At 41.5% G+C, this 20383-nt stretch overlaps 1 protein-coding gene across 1 annotated transcript in view; it reads right to left on the bottom strand.

Moving 5' to 3' along the window:
• Positions 1-128: 128 nt before the first annotated feature.
• Positions 129-20383, bottom strand: part of klhl14 (kelch-like family member 14) — a 53280-nt gene continuing 33025 nt past the window's right edge. The window contains exons 3-8 of the mRNA XM_061256236.1: positions 8872-8961; positions 3992-4070; positions 3598-3788; positions 2575-2733; positions 1710-1867; positions 129-269 (exon numbers count right to left, since the gene is read on the bottom strand). Of these exons, the coding sequence (XP_061112220.1) occupies positions 129-269; positions 1710-1867; positions 2575-2733; positions 3598-3788; positions 3992-4070; positions 8872-8961 (818 nt within the window). The remainder of the gene's footprint in view (positions 270-1709; positions 1868-2574; positions 2734-3597; positions 3789-3991; positions 4071-8871; positions 8962-20383) is intronic.

The following is a 20383-nucleotide window of genomic DNA, read 5'->3' on the forward strand; positions in this document are numbered from 1 at the left end:
TGCTGTGAATGATTTTTAAATATTATACAGCCAAAGCTCTTCGTGTGAAACTTAAAAAAATAATTGTTCACTTCTTGATAATCTACTAAAGAGCTGTAATTCGGCAGAAAACATAAGATGTTGCCCCATCATTTGTTAAATGGCAGACAGGCCGGCAGTATGACAGTGGCACAGGCAGGTCCAGCCAGAGGCTCTGCTACATCTCCCTCCAGTTCGGTCCATGTTCCCTTCTCCGGGCTGTAACAAATGGTGGATGATTTGTATGCTCCCTGAAACAGAACATCAGTTATCACTGTCAGAATATCCATCTCATCCCAAAATCAATGAAGTAAAAGTTTAATTGTATCAGACTGACAGGCCTCGGTATGCAGGTTCTGATCTATAGCCTTCCCAAATACAACAAAGCAGAGGTATGAACTGTTCAACATTCAAAACACAAAGCACATATTTTGAAAGGAAAAAGCATTTTCAAAAACAGTTACTCAACTGTAGCCATATTGACACTCCACATACGTGTTTACATGTAAGAGTGCGTATATACTGATTAAACATGCACGCCAAATACCTATGGGAAAAACGGAAGTTCTGTGAATTTAATGTATAATCTGCAAGCAAAACCACATTATTCATCACCCATAACTCTGATGCAATAAAATAAGGGACTCCCATTTGCAGTCCCTTATTTTATTGCATCAGAGTTATGGGTGATGGATAATTTACCCTTCATGATGCAAAGCTAAGAAATATAATGTTGCCATCCAAAGATCTGATGCAAAATGAAATTGAATACACCTGACAAATCTGAAACAGCTGAGAAGCCAACTGTCGAATCTGTTTTGGACCTATAAAATGGGGGGGGTGGGGGGGAGAAATATGTATAAAAAGGGATGTAATTCCTACATGTATCAGCCATTATGAATAACCCTCAAATAAAAGGTGACAGTCTGCACTTTAACCACATATTCATGGTTTCATTTCAAATCCAATGTGCTGGATTACAGAGCCAAAAGAACAGAAATTGTAGCACTGTCCAAATACTTATGGACTGCACTGTAGAAACGCATCAATCATGTCCTGTTTATAAATGCTATAATGATAGGTACAAAGGATTTCTGGGAACTTTGTGTGGAGTTCTGGCACCCTACCTGAAGGTAGCAGTTCATATTTCCTGCTTAGGGGATGTGTCACATCCTTAAATATAAGGGATCGCTTTCTAGTTACAGGGGTATCAAATACAGATGTCATGGAATTAAGATGCACCCGCGCAATTTTGCTGCCCATGTTTTGTTACCCACTGACAGAGAGGAAAATTATGCAATAAAGCAGGACATTAAGACACGTTTTACAAATAAGTGATGAAATGGGATCATTATATCCCTCTAAATGTTTTCAGATTTAACATAATCAATTTTAACACTCCTTTCTTGTGAATGGCTTCAGCGTGTGGATCTCAGGTGAATTTATGATGTATTACCATTCCAATGTATTTATATTTCTCAACAAATTCAATTTGCTAATTCAGTCAACCCCTTTGGTGAAAGCTTTTTTGACAAAACTAACTATAGGTAGTGGGGCCTACCTTGATTTTGCAAAGGATCTGTTGCTAATTCAGTGCCAGGTAATGCAAGATATATAATTAAGATTGAAAGTGCATGATTGAAGCAATGATAGATCAATAAAAAGTTTATCTAATGAATTCCATATATTACCATACTCCAACTGTAGCCGCCGACCAGGAAAATATTGTCATCAAGCACAGCACATCCTGGCCCACTCCGGCCTTCCAGAATGGGGGTATGAAGAATGTTCCAGTGGTCTCCCTTGGGATCATAACACTCCACCAGCATTACATCAAGGTGGGAGAAACCTGCCAAAACAAGCAGACAGATGCGAAAACAATTTCCCAGGAATATCAATGTCCCTCATAAGGTTCACTTCAAATGACACACATTGGAAACAAGCCCTGGAACACAGACCACTAGAGATTCAGTCTGCAGTTTTGGTGTTTAGCAACTATCCAACTAAGTGTCCATCTGTTCCTGTCAGCGAGTTTCAACTGAAGGCCACTGTTCCTATGCCATATTTTTTCTTAATTTGGCTCTTCACTCCAAAAGTTTACATTTATACTCTCTTAATTTACACGTGGTTAAAATGCAAATTTTAAGCTTCTACTCAACAGTATATGTTGCTGTCATCATGTAGATATTGCAGCACTTTTTATCAGACCTGGGTTGAAAACGCAATGCTTTTCGATTATAATACTTTTCTGTGTAATGAATTGGCCAGCTTGCCTCTTTTTATGGTACACGTTCTACTGCCTGGTGCTTTTTGCCAGCCTACCTACGCTGACACACGCTGCTAACGCTACCTTGTGAATTTTTTAAAACACTGAAAACTTTTTAAATGGAGTGCTTATAAGAGATGCCATGTAAGTACCACACCCAGCCATGCACTATACATGCCTCCCATCCTACTCAGCATTTTATGGCACCTGCCATCATCGATTTCTGACCTCATGTTAGCTGTAGAGAATATGATTTAATGATGGCCTTTCCAACTGAGGAAATTCCCTACCTTTCAAATGGTTTCCACCAATAGCATAAAGACGATCATTCATTCCTGCAAGAACATGGATGGCGCGTTTTGTGTTCATGTCCTGTTTCCTGGCCCACACGTCCATCATTGGGTCGTAGCAGTACAGCCAGGATACATATTCTCCATTGTGTACTCCCCCTAAAACATAAGCAGTCACACATTTCAAATGAACAGACATTACATCATTTTCAGATCTCATCCTTCTTGAGACTAAGATTAAATAATAGGTCTACCCTTATGGGGTGTGAAAAAAATTATAAGTTGACATATCAATAAGGTATTATAGCCAAATATACAGTTCAGAATTATTGGCAGCCTTGATAAGCACAGAAATTACTGTAAACTAAAAAAAGAATACCTTTGTTGACAAAAACTTTTATTCTCCAACTTGTAAAGTAATGTGCTTTATTGATGATTCAATGGAATCAACCATCTTACATTTTACTTACATCTTGCACCCCTGGTTTAATACACCCCTGGCAAAGATGACAGACATGAGTGTTTTCCTATAATTTGTGATAACATTTAGATGGATCCCCGGCCCTTGAGCAAAGCATGCCTAATGCTCCTGGTGAGTTGGTTGGCTCCTTGCATTGCTGCCTTCGCTGTGTGTGTTTGTGTGTGTGTGTGCGTGTGCGTGTGTGTGTGTGAATGTGTGTTTAAGAGGCATTCATTGTAATGCACTTTGTGTAGCCTTATTTGGTGGGATAAGCTCCAGGAATGTTTTGTAAAAACCGTCTAAGAATGTCCAAAATTTCAATAAATGTTTTAAGAGAACATGTGCATTTGACTTTATCTTGAACTAGACACTGGTATTGTTTACTTAGCTGAGTACTATTAAATATGTACTGTATGTTTGAAAAAAAAAACCCTGTTTCGCCTACAAGAAAAATACCCATAACAGAATCGATACGATACGTTTTCTACAAGAGCTAATCAATTAATCATGACATAATGTTTAGTAAGATATCGCTGGTGAATATGGGCATATTGATACCTAACCTGAAATGTATATTTTGCCATTGTGCACAGCTCCTGCGTGTGCAGCCAGGGGCTGGGGCAAAGATGACACATAGTTCCATTCATTGGTCTCCAGATTGTAAGACTCCACACTGGACAAGTATCCAGTCTCATTCCTTCCTCCAATCACATACAGGTGCTTGTCCAGGCAGCAGGCAAAGAAACTGGCTCTCCTGCAGGGAAGAGTGACAATGAAATGCAGATGATAGCAGTAGCTATAACATTTATATGATCAATATTAATTACTCAAAACAGCATATTCCTTTTATTTTTTTAAAAGATGTCATTCTTATTGTAGGGCAGTATATGATTATAACAATGTATCTGTACTTCTAGAAAAATAAATATATAGTTAAATTAAAATGTTATACTGTACCTTTCTTGCATTGGTGGAAGTTGTATCCAACTATTGAATCTTGGATCATAACGACTCACAAAGTTTGTACTGTGCTTGCCTGGAAATGATAAGAACACCTTATAAGTGTCAGAGAACAGCATATGAAAAAGGTGCAAAATGTCTATGTGTGGATATGGGTAGCATGGTGGTGCACTGTGTAACAGAGGGGAGAGTCTAAATTGGGACACATGTGTGAATGGTGTATGTACCCTGCGATGGATTAGCAACGGATTACCAACCTGTCCAGGGTATAGTCCTGCCTCTCACCCAAGGCTCCAGCCCACCCCCCACCCCAAAATATGTTTGGATATTGGATTATTTGTTCCTTGTACTCTTCTTCTTAGCTTCATCACCAACTTGTACATATCACAAAGGGAGCAGGCAGGTGACAACATGCTGATACCTTTATTGTAAACAAATGTAAGGTATTCTATGGCCATTATCAATGATAGGCTTCTATTTTTTAAAACCTCCCACAAAAACTCAATGGAGCAAGCAAGGACTCTATCAAATTTACAGATGTGCCACCCGGAGCAGCTGCCAGACACAGCTGACACTGTCATAGACAAGATTAGATACCAGACTGTGGAGCCCACCCACGATGTCTACTAGAAAAGACTTAGCTCAAAATAAAGAGAATGGTAAAGAATATATCTAATTTGGTTGTACAATTCAGCATTTAGCAGACACTTATCCAAAGTAATGTACACAGATTATATTTTTGCATACAATTAATTTATATAGCAGGATATTGACTGCTATGAAGCAGTGTGCTTTGGGATTGTTGGCAGTTGGGTCAACTGTTTGCTGTATCTATGGGTGTGGTAGTACTGGTTGTTGATTTACATCAATTAATTTGCATTCAACGGATTGAAGTGAAGACCAATTTTCTTTGGGGTTGTTGAACTGTGACTGTGACACAAGTCAATGAATATTTGGAAAATGTTCTGATGTTCGAGCTTAGTTAAAGCACCAAAATCATCAATTTCATGGTATCCCACACTGCATACTACTTTTGTTTGCTGTTTTTTCATATTTACTGACTTGGCCAATATTTCCCTTGTGAACTAGACTTGATGTTAATGGCTGGAGACAATTGAATTGTACCTTATCCGACCTGTTCTGCAGTTGTTCTAATGATCTCCAAGGCCATCCCACAGCCATCCGTGGAGATGGCAACACTCATGGAAGAACTCCAGTAACACTGACCAACATTCTAGGAAGAGCTACCATTTATCCATCCATCCATCCATCATCACCGGCTTATCCGGAGTCGGGTCGCGGTGGCAGTAGGCAAAGCCGGGTATTCCAGGCATTCCTCTCCCCAGCAACGCATTCTAGCTCCTCCTGGGGGATCCCGAGGCTTTCCCAGGCCAGGAGAGATATATAATCTCTCCAGTGGGCTCTGGGTCTCCCTCGGGGTCTCCGCCCAGCTGGATGAGCCCGGAAAACCTCCAAAGGGAGGCGAACCACCTCAATTGGCTCCTTTCGACGCAAAGGAGCAGCGGCTCTACTCCGAGCTCCCTCCGGATGTCCGAGCTCCTCACCCTATCTCTAAGGACGTAGATCGACCAGTAAATCGAGAGCTTCGCCTTCCGGCTCAGCTCCCTCTTCACCACGACGGTCCGGTGCAACGCCCGCATTACTGCTGATGCTGCACCGATCCGCCTGTCGATCTCACGCTCCCTTCTACCCTCACTCGTGAACAAGACCCCAAGATACTTGAACTCCTTCACTTGGGGCAAAGACTCGTTCCCAACCTGGAGGGAGCAATCCACCGTTTTCCGGCAGAGAACTTGGGAGGTGCTGACTCTCATCCCGGCCGCTTCACAATCGGCGGCAAACCACTCCAGTGCGTGCTGAAGGTCACGGTCCGATAAAGCCAGCAGAACTACATCATCCGCAAAAGGCAGAGATGTGATGTGAGGAGAGGTCACCAAACCGGACACTCTCCTCACCTCGCCTGCGCCTTGAGATCCTGTCCATGAATATCACAAACAGGACCCGTGACAAGGGGCAACCTTGGCGGAGTCCAACACCCACAGGAAACGTGCTTGACTTTGTGCCGAGAATGCGGACACAGCTCTCACTTTGGTTATACAGGGACCTGATGGCTCGTAACAACGGCCCCGGTACCCCATACTCCCGCAGTACACCCCACAGGGTTCCCCGGGGGACACGGTCGAAAGCCTTCTCCAAGTCCACAAAGCACATGTGGACTGGATGGGCAAACTCCCATGACCCTGCCAGCAACCCTGCCAAGGTAAAGAGCTGGTCCACTGTTCCACAGCCAGGACGGAAGCCACATTGCTCCTCCTGAATCCGAGGTTCGACCGTCGGTCGGAGCCTCCTTTCCAGCACCCTAGAGTAAGCTTTCCCAGGGAGGCTGAGGAGTGTGATACCCCGATAATTGGAGCACACCCGCCAGTCCCCCTTCTTGAAAATGGGGACCACCACCCCGGTCTGCCACTCTGCAGGTACTGTCCCCGACCTTCACGCGACACTGAAGAGGCGTGTCAGCCAAGACAGCCCAACAATGTCCCGAGCCTTCAGCATCTCAGGGCGAATCTCATCTACACCCGGCGACTTACCACTGAGGAGCTTTTTGACTACCTCAGCAACTTCCGCTAGGGATATAGGTGCAGATTCCCCCGAGTCTTCTGGCTCTGCCTCTTCCACAGAGGACGTGTTGTTCGGGTTCAGGAGCTCCTCGAAGTGCTCTTTCCACCGCCCAACAATATTCCCAGTCCAGGTCAGCAGTTCTCCTCCCCTGCTGAAAACAGCCTGAGACAAGCCCTGCTTTCCCTTTCTGAGTCGTCGGATGGTTTGCCAGAACTTCCTCGAGGCCAACCGAAAGTCCTTCTCCATAGCCTCCCCGAACTCCTCCCATACCCGGGTTTTTGCTTCAGCGACTGCCGAAGCCTTCTGGCCACCCAGTACCTGTCTGCTGCTTCAGGGGACCCCCGGGCCAGCCAAGCCCAAAAGGCCTCCTTCTTCAGCTTGACGGCCTCCCTCTTGGGTTGCTGCCCCGACAGACACCGATGACCTTCTGGCCACAGCTCCTGCTTGCCGCCTCTGCAATGGAGGCTTTGAACATGGCCCACTCGGACTCCATGTCCCCAGCTTCCCCCGGGATGCGTGAGAAGTTCCTCCGGAGGTGGGAGTTGAACACCTCACGAACAGGGGCCTCCGCCAGACGTTCCCAGTTCACCCTCACTACACGTTTGGGTTTACCGGGTCTGTCCAGCAGCCTCCCCGGCCACTTGATCCAACTCACCACCAGGTGGTGATCAGTTGACAGCTCTGCTCCTCTCTTCACCCGAGTGTCCAAGACATACGGCCGCAGGTCTGATGATACGACCACAAAGTCGATCATCGATCTTTGGCCTAAGGTGCTCTGGTACCAAGTGCACTTATGAGCTACCCTATGCTCGAACATGGTGTTTGTTTTCGACAATCCATGACCAGCACAGAAGTCCAATAACAAAACACCGCTTGGGTTCAGATCAGGCAGGCCATTCCTCCCAATCACCCCCCTCCAGGTTTCTCCGTCATTGCCCAAGTGAGCGTTGAAGTCGCCCAGCAGAACTATGGAGTCTCCGGGTGGCACCCTTTCCAGGATGCCACCCAGTGACTCCAAGAAGGCCGGATACTCTGAACTGCCGTTTGGTGCATAAGCACAAATGGCAGTCAGAGCTTTCCCCCCAGCGGCACGTAGTCGCAGAGAGGCGACCCTCTCGTTCCCCGGGTGGAACTCCAACACAGTGGTGCTCAGCCAGTGGCTTGTGAGTATCCCCACACCCACCCGGCGCCTCTCACCTTGAGCAACTCCAGAAAAGAACAGAGGCTAGCCCCTCTCCAGGAGTTTGGTTCCGGAACCAGTACTGTGCGTGGAGGTGAGCCCAACTATATCTAGTTGGTACCGCTCCCGCACTAGCTCCGGTTCCTTCCCCACCAGAGAGGTGATGTTCCATGTCCCCAGAACCAGTCTGCGACGCCGAGGATCAGCACGCCCGGATCCCCGCCTTTGCCTACTGCCCGTTGGGCAAAGCACCCTACTCCGATGCCGACCCCTGCAGGTGGTGAGCCCACGTGACCAGTTCGGCCTGTGCCCGGCCAGGCCCCATGGGATAAGGCCCGGCCACCAGATGCTCGCCGACGAGCTCCCCTCCCAGGTCTGGCTCCAGCAGGGGGCCCCGGTTTCCCTTTTCCGGGCAAGGTAACTGGGTCATTGTGTGGCCGTATCATGGAGCTACCATTTAGCCTATTCTTAACGGAAAAGACTGAGAATCTGTGTGTCTCATCATGGGAGTTCTCTACCGGATGAGGTGGGGAAAGGAGGGATTAGATGGTGTAGTTTATTGCTCACCATGTGTGCAATATCTGTTTTTCTCTTTTTGGGGCATCTTTTTTATAAAAGCAATACATTTATTACAAATAAAGAGAAGTAAATGCCCATTGGTTTATTTTCAATGCACATACCCTGAAGTTGAGCACTGTTATGCCAAATTGGAGCTACTCAGGCCCATTCAAGTGAGGCTAGCGAAATGTTATTGAATTTTGTGAAAACCAACCTCGCAGGAAATGCTTCCAAATGTCAAATATAATTTGAGGGTGTGCTCCCAGCACTGAATCTGAATTGCAAATGTCTTTTTGCAAGTTACGTCTGACTTAATTCCAAGTCTCAGAACTAAATTCCGAAGTTTGCGATTTTGTATTGTTCCTTCTGTTAATTCTCACATAAATGTCTTTGGGATACTTTTTTCAGCAGCACTCCCTTATTGTTTTGGCGTGTTATCTATTATACAACAGTAACCAATGCTTTTAGATGTGAATAAAAATTTCATCAAATATCTTACCATTAGGGTTCCACTGGTCCTCTCCACCCATCAGTAGCAGGAAATTTTCCACTTCAACAACACAGTGATGTGCGCTGTTATATGGCATTACTGTAAACACACACACACACACAAATAAGTTAAACAACACTGACTTTGTGCTGCATTTCAATAGATTAGAACATTATACGATTTGCAGACAAGCAGTCATCTGGGACAGCCATAATGGAGGTGCCCAATTAACCAGAGTCACTAGTGCATGATGAGGTGGGGAATAGGCGAGCCTCCTTATTTAAACCCCCCCTCCCTAGGCAACACTATGGCTAATTTTGCACCACTTTCGATTCATCACACTTACTGTCAATCTGTGTGTGCCAGTAAGGGCTAAGATATCCTGACAAACTTTTAAACTCTTAATTATTCTTAATTATTGAAATGTATTTGTTAGATGTGGAGAATATCCAAATCAACTCTCCTATGAGGCAATGTCAATGATGTCAACTATATATTTCTCCTTGCCTGGCCTAACATCTTATTCTCCTCTCCCTCATTCTCTCTCACCTCTGGTATTCAGTAAAAATGTCTGTTCTTGCCGGATTTGTAATGACATCCAAATATGATATAATAATATACATAAGTCATGATAATGTCTGAAATAGCTTGCTATGGGTCATCTGCATAAATCACAGCTATCCAGATTGTAGTTACATCCCTACACTAGTGCAAAGCGGTATTTTCTGTTTAGTAGAACTTAAGCAGTAAAGTAAACTAAACTGAAAACAATGGGTCTAGATTTTATTTCTTTGCTGGATAGCTTTGGTCCTCATGTTGAGCGACAATAACAACAGACTCCAAATGAAGTCCTAGAATCAACTCTAGCCTTTTGCTAGCTCTTTTATGCATGAACTAACAATGAAACTTAACACCCCTGTCCAAGAAACATTGGAGCAGCCAATTGTCCAATTACTTTTGGTCTTGTATATCTATATGGTTCACCTAATATGGATGGACCCTAGAATTTAAGATGAAAGTCTGCTCTTTAACCACACAGTGATTGTTTTATTTCAACACCTTTTTTTTTTGCTGGAGTACATATCAAAAACAACAAAAAATTGTGTCACTGTCAAATACTTACGGACGGCACTGTACATCCAATGTGGCCCACAATGTGCATTTTGATACATAAGACGACAAAGAATTTAACTGGCTACAGACCAATAGCTACCTAGAATGAAACCAGGTAGTAAATTGCCTCCTCATTTCGCAATTGTTTAAAATAAGTATCACTGGTGAATTGCTCCATTTGACCCTGTAAACCCATGCTGTGCAGACAAACTGCGGAATAAATTGCCTTGTGCTCGAGTCATCATCATCGATGTGGTATCAAAACGGTCTGTCAAAGCATGGTACTAAATGTTATGTCCAGTTAATAAAAGAAAAAAAAAGGAAAAAGTATAGCTAACTGTAACCACATTTAAGTATGGGGGTTGACACAATGTAGCGAGGAGCTAGCCGTCGCTACATTATTTATTCATATTATTGAATTGCCGAGTCAGAATGACATTATGCATGCAGCTTCGAAAGGCTTTTATCTCTCTGATTCTCTCGAAGATGCATGTTTCCAAAATTACTAGCTAAATATTTCCTTCACAAAATGACAAAATGACTTATTTAGGAACTTACATATCAACTGTTTCTCACAGAGTGCACAAGAGACACAAAACAAATGGTACCACTGCCGACTCTATCTGCTGCTTACACTCTGTAGCCACTCTACTGTACATCTGCTGTAGATGATACTTAGTATAACAAAGCAAGTGACAGAATCTTTTGCAACACATTTAGCACTGCCATACTGATTAATGTTGGCATTGGCAAGCCAGCCAGTTGTCTACAGTGATGATACAATGCAAATCAATGTTCTTATGAATGGAATTGTCATGAAGTCGCTATTAAGTTGTGCTTAACCTTATCTAGCTAATAATATTATTTGCAGACAAGTGCAGGTCCTGCAGACTCTACAAGACCCTAGACAGCATTAATCATGGCACATATCACATAGTCTAATTATTCATTTTTCACTCAAGGAAAAAGAGATTATGTATGGAACTTCTGTGCACAATGATTTGTGCAAGACAATACTAGTTTGGCTAGCCAGTGTTTGAAAGAATTTATGCTAAAAGAAAAATCATATAAATGCTTTGATTTTCACATAACCAGCAATGCTGACAGACAGATCATCCATGCATAAATTACCCGTTTAAACAGAGAGATGTGATGTTAGATGACTGTGCAGATTAACATGTACATTCCCAGTGAGTCTGAGCATAATCAGTAATAAGTACATCCCTACCATTTATTTTCACTGTCATCTTGCTACCGGCTGATGGATCACAGGTACTCTAAAATTAGACAGCCTTGAATCTCATTTCTTCAGGATTAGACTCCAACATCCCCTGACACAATGACTGACATGGTGAAGTCAATCATTTTGTCTTGTCTCAGTAGTGGATACAACTCTATCCTTCACAAGCAATAATAATGCTGACTTAAAACTGCTTCTTTGGACAGTTAAATGAACACTGAAATTTCAAGTCGTTTTGAAAGCACCAGGGTACACCTTGTTTATGTTTGGAAACACATTTGATGACAGTGCTTGGTTATTTTAATGTTTTTCATATCTTACTGGTTGCAGTAAGATATGAACAGCATCATCATCAAACATTTTTTACTTTGTTACACGTACTTATTAATGAGATCTAATCAGCCAATTGTGTGTCAGCAGTGCAATGCATACAATCATGTAGATACGGGTCAGGAGCTGCAGTTAATTTTTACCTCAACCATCAGAATGGGGAAAATATAAGTGATCTAAGTGACTTTAACCATGGAATGATTGTTGGTGGCAGACAGGGTGGTTTGAGTATCTCAGAAACTGCTGATCTCCTGGGATTTTCACGCATACTAGAGTTTGCACAGAATGGTGCAAAAAACAACAAAAAACAAAAAATCCACTGAGCAGCTCTTCTGCAGACAGAAATGCCTTGTTCAATGTTTGAGACAAATGAACATAATGTAAAATAAAATTGTCAAGTTTTGAATAGTTTTTCCATTGAAACCAACAGGAAAAAAGACCCTTTAATAAAAGCTGTGTCTACACTTTAGCTACGTATGAATTGCTTGATTAGAAACAGAGAATATAATGAACATGAAAATATTTACAAAAGTACAATATCGGAATATACACAGACCAAAAGCAATATGATGTTGGCTGTACCACCAAACTTTAACCCACGCACGCATATGATATTGGCGTATCCTACAGGCATGTACAGTCATGTGGGCACCGTGGGTTAAAAAGCTCTTTACAATATATTGGTGAACTGTAAATGTTACAGAGTTAACCATGAGACCTTTCTGCACATTTTTAAGCAAGATTACTTTTTTACTTCTAGGGAACCTTTTTGGATTATTCTTTGTTAGACACTAAGCACAAAATTAAGCGTCTGAAGTTTGGAACCATAAGTATGCTTCAGTTGGCGTTTGCCACGGGGGAGTTTCTTTCCCGGTTTCTGTGTTCCCCTTCTCCGCTAGTGGTCCCACACGGTGGTGGGGGGCTCCTAGATAATTTTATTGGTTATCCCTCATATTGTGGGCAACTTTATGATCCCTTCCAGGTCACTCTTGGTCTCTTGCCCCCACTCCCTCACATATACAGTTTAAAATAACAAAAACATTTATGAAACTGCACACTGATTCAAATATTACATATCTTCACATGTAATTTCATTTTTGAAATTAGCCTTCTGCAGTAGTCCTAAGGAGGCAAATTGGTGTATAATGAAATCTGTACATGCAACTGCTTCATAAATGAGGCCTCATCCATTCCAATTACCGGGAGAAACAAAATGGAAAAAATACTTGTTTGATCATTAGCTTTTAACAATTTCATAACAATTCATATGTACCATGATAGTTTGACTGCTTTGTCCTTTTAAAAATATTGGATAGGACAACTATTGCCGAATGCAGTTTCTGAGTGCCACCATTGTCACTTACTTCATGCTTAGCAAGCCCCCCAAACTGAGAGCCGTGCACAACAAGCATGAATTGTTACTTCAGCACAGAATTGTGCATTCAACCATAACACTATGCAGTAATATACAAGTACTTGTCATGTAATTGTTTCTCTTCAGTTTTTGGAAGATTTTACTAATTTTGCTGACTGATGGCTAAAGCAAATTAATTCCATGCTAACATGGATTTGGGGAGTGGCTGAGAAGAGGTGGAGGAAGCATGAATTCCAGTGAGGATATAAAGCTTATGAAAATAGTGAAGATATACATGTTACATCTTTATAACATTTCAATTCTTTATATTGTGTCATATTTTTGATATAGTTATATTTGCATGTATTTGACATAATACACAACTGTTAAAAAATGATAACTGTACTGGGGGCTAGCTAGCAATCTACTGTCGGAGCTTTGCTAGTATACCCTGGGTAGTGTTAGGCTCATAGTGGCATACTTTTTTCTAATTTAAATTCTAATACCAATTTCAAGAGGTTTTTGCTATTCTCTAATGCGGGAATTTCACATACTGTAGTGTAAGCATTCATCATTTGCTTAGTCATGTGTTTTTTGTTTGGTGCACCGGTTTACCATTAAGCTATAATATTGCTAACACTTTTCTGATATTGGAATGTTACATGGATAATGCTCTTTAAAATGACTGTGTACTGATATGTGCTAGATCTGGGGTTGGCAACCCTGGTCCACACCCACAGGGTGTGCTGGTTTTTGTTTTCACCGGACAATCGGCAACCTGAAAACCTTGATTCACAAAAGGTGCATTGGAATTCGGCCTAGATTTTTTTATATTAGTGCCATGAAAATAATGAAAATAAATTAAATTAAACTAAGATAGAATATGTATGTGACAGGTAAATGGTGTCTTGGTTCATTTAAGCAATTTTCTCTGTGATCTCTGTGATGCTCACATCGAGAGCTATAAAGCCTTAATGACAGTACAACAATACTAATTCTAATTCTTCATCATTCCATTGATACAATATATATTCCTTGACACAGATCAAGCAGTAGAACACTTTTCTTTTTCATTTATTCATTTTTGCCTTTGATAGTTATAGATGAAATTAGGTGTCTGCTCCAGTCAAATATAAATAATTGACATCACAAGGAAAATCCAAGGCATTAAAATGATTCAATGTGACATGCTGCAGCTGGAAACCAAATATTTGGTTTCATTTAGGTTTGTTGTGTTGATCCTACTGCTGCTGCCTACCTCTAGGTCCAGTGTCAAGGTTGGTCCAGGATCTTCCAGAACTGCCACATGGTGCAATGTCTGTGTTCTGTGTTTCCGTCTTGTGATTATTACTATCAATTATTCTATTTGTCTTGTCACCTGTGTCTTGTTAGTTTGGTTCTTCTGTTCAGCTGTCTTCTTAGTTCTAGTCTTTTTTCCCCTTTGTCTCTTGTGTATACAGTCCTCTTGCTTCATGTTTCAGTGCTCAGTCTTGAGTTTCTTTTGATCTCTGTCTCAAGCGCCCACGGGTTATGTGTTAGTATTACAGTTTATCTGTTCATTTGTTTTCTGGTTCTATAGTGCTTGTTTGTGTTAGATTTTTTTCTCAGTAAAACGAGAGGCGCCGGAAGATCTGGATGCGCTCATCGACATGGCCATTCGGGTGGACAACTGCCTCAGGAAGAGGCAAAGGGAACGCCAAGCACCAATTCCTAAAGACAGAGCTATACTGGTGATGTCATTTCCCAAGCACCTCCAAGCCTTTCTAAGACCATCAACAATGCAACTGAGGAGTCTATGCAGGTAGGCAGCATGCAGCTCTCTCAGTCTAAGCGTGACAGGTGGATGAGTGAATGCTGCTGTTGCTGCTGCGGCAGGAAAAGACAGACCTTGTGCCAGGACGGCCAAAAATCTCTCCCAAGCCTGGAACAACTGGGGTCCTGCTGACAGCCTCCCTTGCCTGGGGAGGTCTTAGTCACACCCTCCAGGCCATGGTGGACTCTGGCACTGCAGGTAATTTCCTGGATGTGGAGCTAGCCAAAGCGCTTAACCTCACCTTGACATCTCAGTGGACTTCATCACCGGTCTTCCACTGTCTTGGGGCCACATAGTAGTTCTTGTCTTCCGAGTATTCAGCCTGCCCCAGGAAGTTGTGTCAGACCGAGGCCCTCAGTTTCCGTCCAGGTTCTGGAAGGCTTTCCACCAGCTCCTAAGAGCCACCATCAGCCTGTCTTCCAGAGTCCAATGACCACCATGTATGGGTGGAATATGCCCACAACACTCTTCACAGCTCCTCCACAGGCATGTCCCTACTCGAGTACCAGTTTCGGTATATCGCACCATTGTTCCCAGAGCAGGAGGCGGAGGTCAGAGAACCGTCAGCCCAACGTTTTTTCTAGCGTTACCAACAACCTCGTCAGGGCTGTTGAGGGCACCCCGGCAGCAGCAGGTCCAGGCTGACGAACAACCCCCCACGAGTCCCGCCTCTGTCCAGTGGTCACTAGTGTCATGGCACCAATCACCAAGCCCCCACCCGCCCCTTGCATCATCGCATCATTATGCTTGAACTAATGATGAGACCTGTCCAAGAAACATTTGAGCAGCCAATTGTCCAATTACCTTTGGTCCCATAAAATTGAGGGACTATGTATAAAAACAACAACAATTCCTACACTGTTCACTCAAGATGGATGTAAAAATATGAAAAGTCAGCATGTTAACTTAAAATGGATCCAAATACTTACGGACTGCACTGTAGCATTGGATAAACTACCATTTTTTGTCATTTACTGTATTACCAGTGCAACTGGCATCACAGAGGTTCTCATTTGTAGATTGGAGTAGACATTGGTAGCATGAGAGTGTAGGATATGTTACTAAAGTAAGTTCATAGAAGTATCCAAGGAGACGATTTGTGACATAAAGCTACGTAATGTCATGGTGGGAGGTAATTCTCACTGGTGCCACTAGTTGGCCGAGGATAATTGTTTCCACCTGTTCCTCGTTTACGCCAGGGGAATTACCTCCCGGGAGAGTATTTAAGACCAGCATGGACTAGTTTCTGTGCTTTTGTGTTCAACCGTTCGCCCTTGGCACAAAGCCGGTAAAGCGCCCGGTAGACTCTAAACCTATACGAGTCAGGTACGGTGCTGGTGGGTAATTCTCTCATTGCTAAAGTAAGAGAAATATCTAAAAGGTAAGGAAGGCGTACAGCTGGAAGAGTTGTGTGTGCTGGCGCCTTCCTCAAGGGTTTTGTTTTTTCTTTTGGACTCGTGTGAGTCGATGGTAGAGGGACGTTGTCCCCGGTGTTGTATTTTGGTTTGCATTTTTGTCCCGAGCTGCGCCTTGAGGTTTTTATTTTCGTGCCTAGTTTTTCTCGCTAGGTTGTATTTTCTTTTGGTTTTCACTCAGTGCCCAGCTATTTGGCACGGTACCAAAGTTATTGGTTCGCCCTGGTTACTTAAGGGTTGTTTTACGTTCGCTAGCCGTTTTTGAGCTACCTTTCTGTTTACTATTTTCGAAATTTGGTTTGTTTAATTTCTATTCCTCCCATTGTTCCGGGAGAAGTCCTGTTCCTAGCTGGGTATTCCCTATTTCGGTTCTCCCTGGGATTTAGTGACTAACACGTTCGCGTGTTGGTTAAAAAAGGTTCTACCTTTGGTCGCCCCTGGCTCTCCGCTTAGCTTCCCTCGCTACACGTAAGGACATTTTATACACCTTTCAGCATCCATTGTTGCAATTTCTTGTTGCCACTGAATGCAGCCTATTGCTCTCTAGAGGCAATATGTTGATTATAATTTAACATTGGAATATATATATATACATATATACATATACATATACATATATACATATACATATATACATATATAGGCATATATATATATATATATATATATATATATATATATATATATAAATATTGTTTAATCCACTCATCTATGGGTTGAGCATAAGGAACGCATTGCAAATGGTTTAAAGCAGGGGTGTCAAACTCCAGTCCTGGAGGGCCGCAGTGTCTCCTGGTATTTGTGGTTTCCTTTCAATCAGCAGCCAATTGGCCTTGAGAACAAGGTGTGTGGACTCTTTAGGCAATAAAATACTTTGAAATTCATCTCTCGTCCTGATGCACACCAAAAACCAGCAGACACTGCGGCCCTCCAGGACTGGAGTTTGACACCCCTGCTTTATAGAATAAAGATCTTTGTTACAAAACACAGATGGGACAATGACCACACTGAAGGAACTAAAAGAATTAGAGCTAAATATACTGTAAGGATTTTAGATTTTGACCTTTTAAAGTATGGCATTATTTTGTAAACAAATATCACACGCAAAAGACTCTGATACCAAAACAACTGATAAATAAAACTAGGTTGTATCTACTGAATTAGTGTCCACACATGTGCTTTGCAGGTGCACTCACAAATACAAAAATTCTGGCCGCAGAATGTGATATAATCGTCTTTCTAAGATTAAGTCAACCTTGCCACAAAAATGAGGGCGAGGACCTGCCCAGCTGCTTAATTGCCTCAAGACACTGGTTAAAAATGAGAATAAAAGCATATTTAAGTATGAAATCAGTTTTAATAATAGATAATAATAAGCTGATTTTGGCAAGAGTCAACAGGTTTGTCTAATTTAGCCAAACATAGGCTGGTGGAGTGCAAGTAAATTTGGGTAATGCAGTTTGAAGCAGATCAGCTACATTTCTATAGTACAATATAGGTGTAAACTATATGATAGTCGATTATTCTGACTGAAATTACATTTTTAGAGGAAATTACTAATGCTGAGTAAAGAGGCTAATTACATTAGGCTCCAATGATAAAAGGTCATGGGTTAAAAGCATTTTCAAAAACACATCAGAAAACACTCCAAATGATTGCATTTTAGATAAAATTCATGACAGATAAATCATATTCAACCTCATTCACATTTATATTAGTTAATATGTTACATTATTCAGTCGATACTAGATAAAAGTCTACTTGTATTAAATTAATAATCAAACATAAAATGCATTCAAAATGATAACATACTAAATAAACGTACCATGGGTTACCAAATCAGGCCACATGCTGTATTTTCCTTGTGCACTTTTGTACAGTTCAACCAGCATGCTACAAACACTGGGTGGCAGCAGTCACCATTCAATAATTTAGCATGAGGAAAGTAACTCAATATGGAGTCACTCCATCCTGAAATATGTCGATAAATATCTCCACCAAAAGCTTAGACTGGGCTTTCATAACTTTAGAATTTATTTATTAATGCCTGATTGATAGATACTCCAAATTATTAGTACTTCAGTACCTGAATCAGTTCTACAGTATATTGAGTAAATGTTTATTCACCATTAAGTCTGTTATATATCAAAACAATATATAAAATACAACATAATCAAATACATTTTGATTATTTTGTAACTTGCAGAATATCACCATACTTGATTTATATTTATATATATTTATCGGAATACAGTAATCAACAAATATGCTTGTTTTTCTTTTGTTTGTCTTGTACTTTTGGGGCATACGGTATATCATTATTTTTACATAATAATGTAGAGGGGCAAAGCAACCTTATATTTTGTTAAGCAAAAATAAAAATGAAATCCTACCCTTACTTTATTAGGTACACATAGGTAATATCAGGCAGCACCTGATACATGCCAACAGCCTGCACCAGGACAGATCCATGGATCATCAGCCAATCATGTGACAGCAACTAAATGCACAAAAGCATGCAGCCATGGTCAAGAGGTTCAGCTGTTTTCAGACCAAATGTCAGCATGGGGAAGAAATGTGATCTAAGAGACTTTGACTGTGGAATGATAATTGGTGCCAGACAGGGTGGTTTGATTATCTCAGAAACTGCTGATCTCCTGGGATTTTCACATACAGCAGTCACTTGAGTTTGCAGAGAATGGTGCAAAAAACAAAAAACATCCAGTGAGCAGCAGTTGGGCAAAAACGCCTTGTTAATGAGAGAGGTCAGAGGAGAAGGGCCAGAGTGGTCAAAGCTGACAGAAAGGTGACAGTAATGCAAACCACACATTACAACAGTGGTATGCAGAAGGGCATCTCTGAACACACAATGCGTCAAACCTCCTAAGTGGATAGGCTACAGCAGCAAAAGACCAATAAGTACAAAAACAATATGTCTAATAAATGCCTAATAAAGTGCTCAGTGAGTGTATATTGTACCTTGTGACAGATTAAAATTGTTGGAGTTAGAGCAACAGTACTTCTTTAAGAAGACCACACCTGTTTATTGTGTTGCTGCCTGGGTGCAGGTTACTTTTTCTGTCAATTGTTCATTGGACATTTGTGGGATACTTGTGACTCAAGCATTCTGTCATGCCTTGTGGCCCTGCATAATTATAAACATTATTTTTTTTACTGAATGCAAGTTGCTGGCTTAATTTCTATATCACTTTAAAGCAGGCATACAAGTCAATGACCTTGGACCGGCAATTACTATAATATTGATACACAATTTAACATTAATTTCTAAATCATAGAATGAAACGACAATATTAAGATGCAGTTATTTTTCCTGCCAAGTACACTTTGTAGGAACTAATTACAAAGATGAATCTACAAGGAAGGAAGAAAAGGCAATGGAAAAACATACAGTCCACTCCAAAAGTATAAACAAAGGTAAATTCCTTTGTTTTTGCTATACACTGAAGAACATTTTGTTTGGTCAAGAGATGTACATGAGATGATAGATCTGAATTTCATCTTTTATTTCCTGGTATTTTTATCTAGATTTGATATGCAACTTAGATTGATTGGTTAAAAAATAAATAGTTCTACTCTTGGTTTCAGCCTTTGGTTTTGCCTGAGAAGACTGCATTTGTGTTAGAAAAGATAAACCAACATAAAGACCAGAGTGCTGTATTTGGGAGAAAAGTAAGCCAATTTGAAGCTTAGAAAAGAGGGGAAATTGATCAGAGCCATTGCACAAGCATTGGGGTTAGCTTGTACAACAACTCGGAATGTCCTGAAAAATAAAGAAACCGCTGGCGTACTGAACAACAGACATTGAACAGGTCGACCAACAACAGCAGTTGATGACAGAAACATTGTGAGAGCTGTAAGGAAAACCCCCAAAACATCAGTCAGTGATGTTACAAGCAATCTCCATGGGGCAGAGGTGAAGTTGTCTCAATCAACCATTTGAAGAAGACTTAGAGAGGAGCAATATAGAGGCTATACCACAAGATGCAAATCACTCATCAGTAGTAATGATTGGAACGTGAGATTACAAGTACAGAGATGAACCACAAAGGTTCTGGAACAAACATTTATGGACTGATGAGACCAAGATTAACCTCTACCAAAGTGATGAGATGAGATTTGTGTGCATATTTTATACTTATAACAGAGGATATAACCCATGCTCTGACACTCATAGCTTTTCATTTATAAATAACATGAGTAATATGGTAAATATGTGAAACCTGAAACAGCTCATG

The sequence above is a fragment of the Conger conger genome, chromosome 9 (genome assembly GCF_963514075.1).
Source record: "Conger conger chromosome 9, fConCon1.1, whole genome shotgun sequence".
NCBI lineage: Eukaryota > Metazoa > Chordata > Actinopteri > Anguilliformes > Congridae > Conger > Conger conger.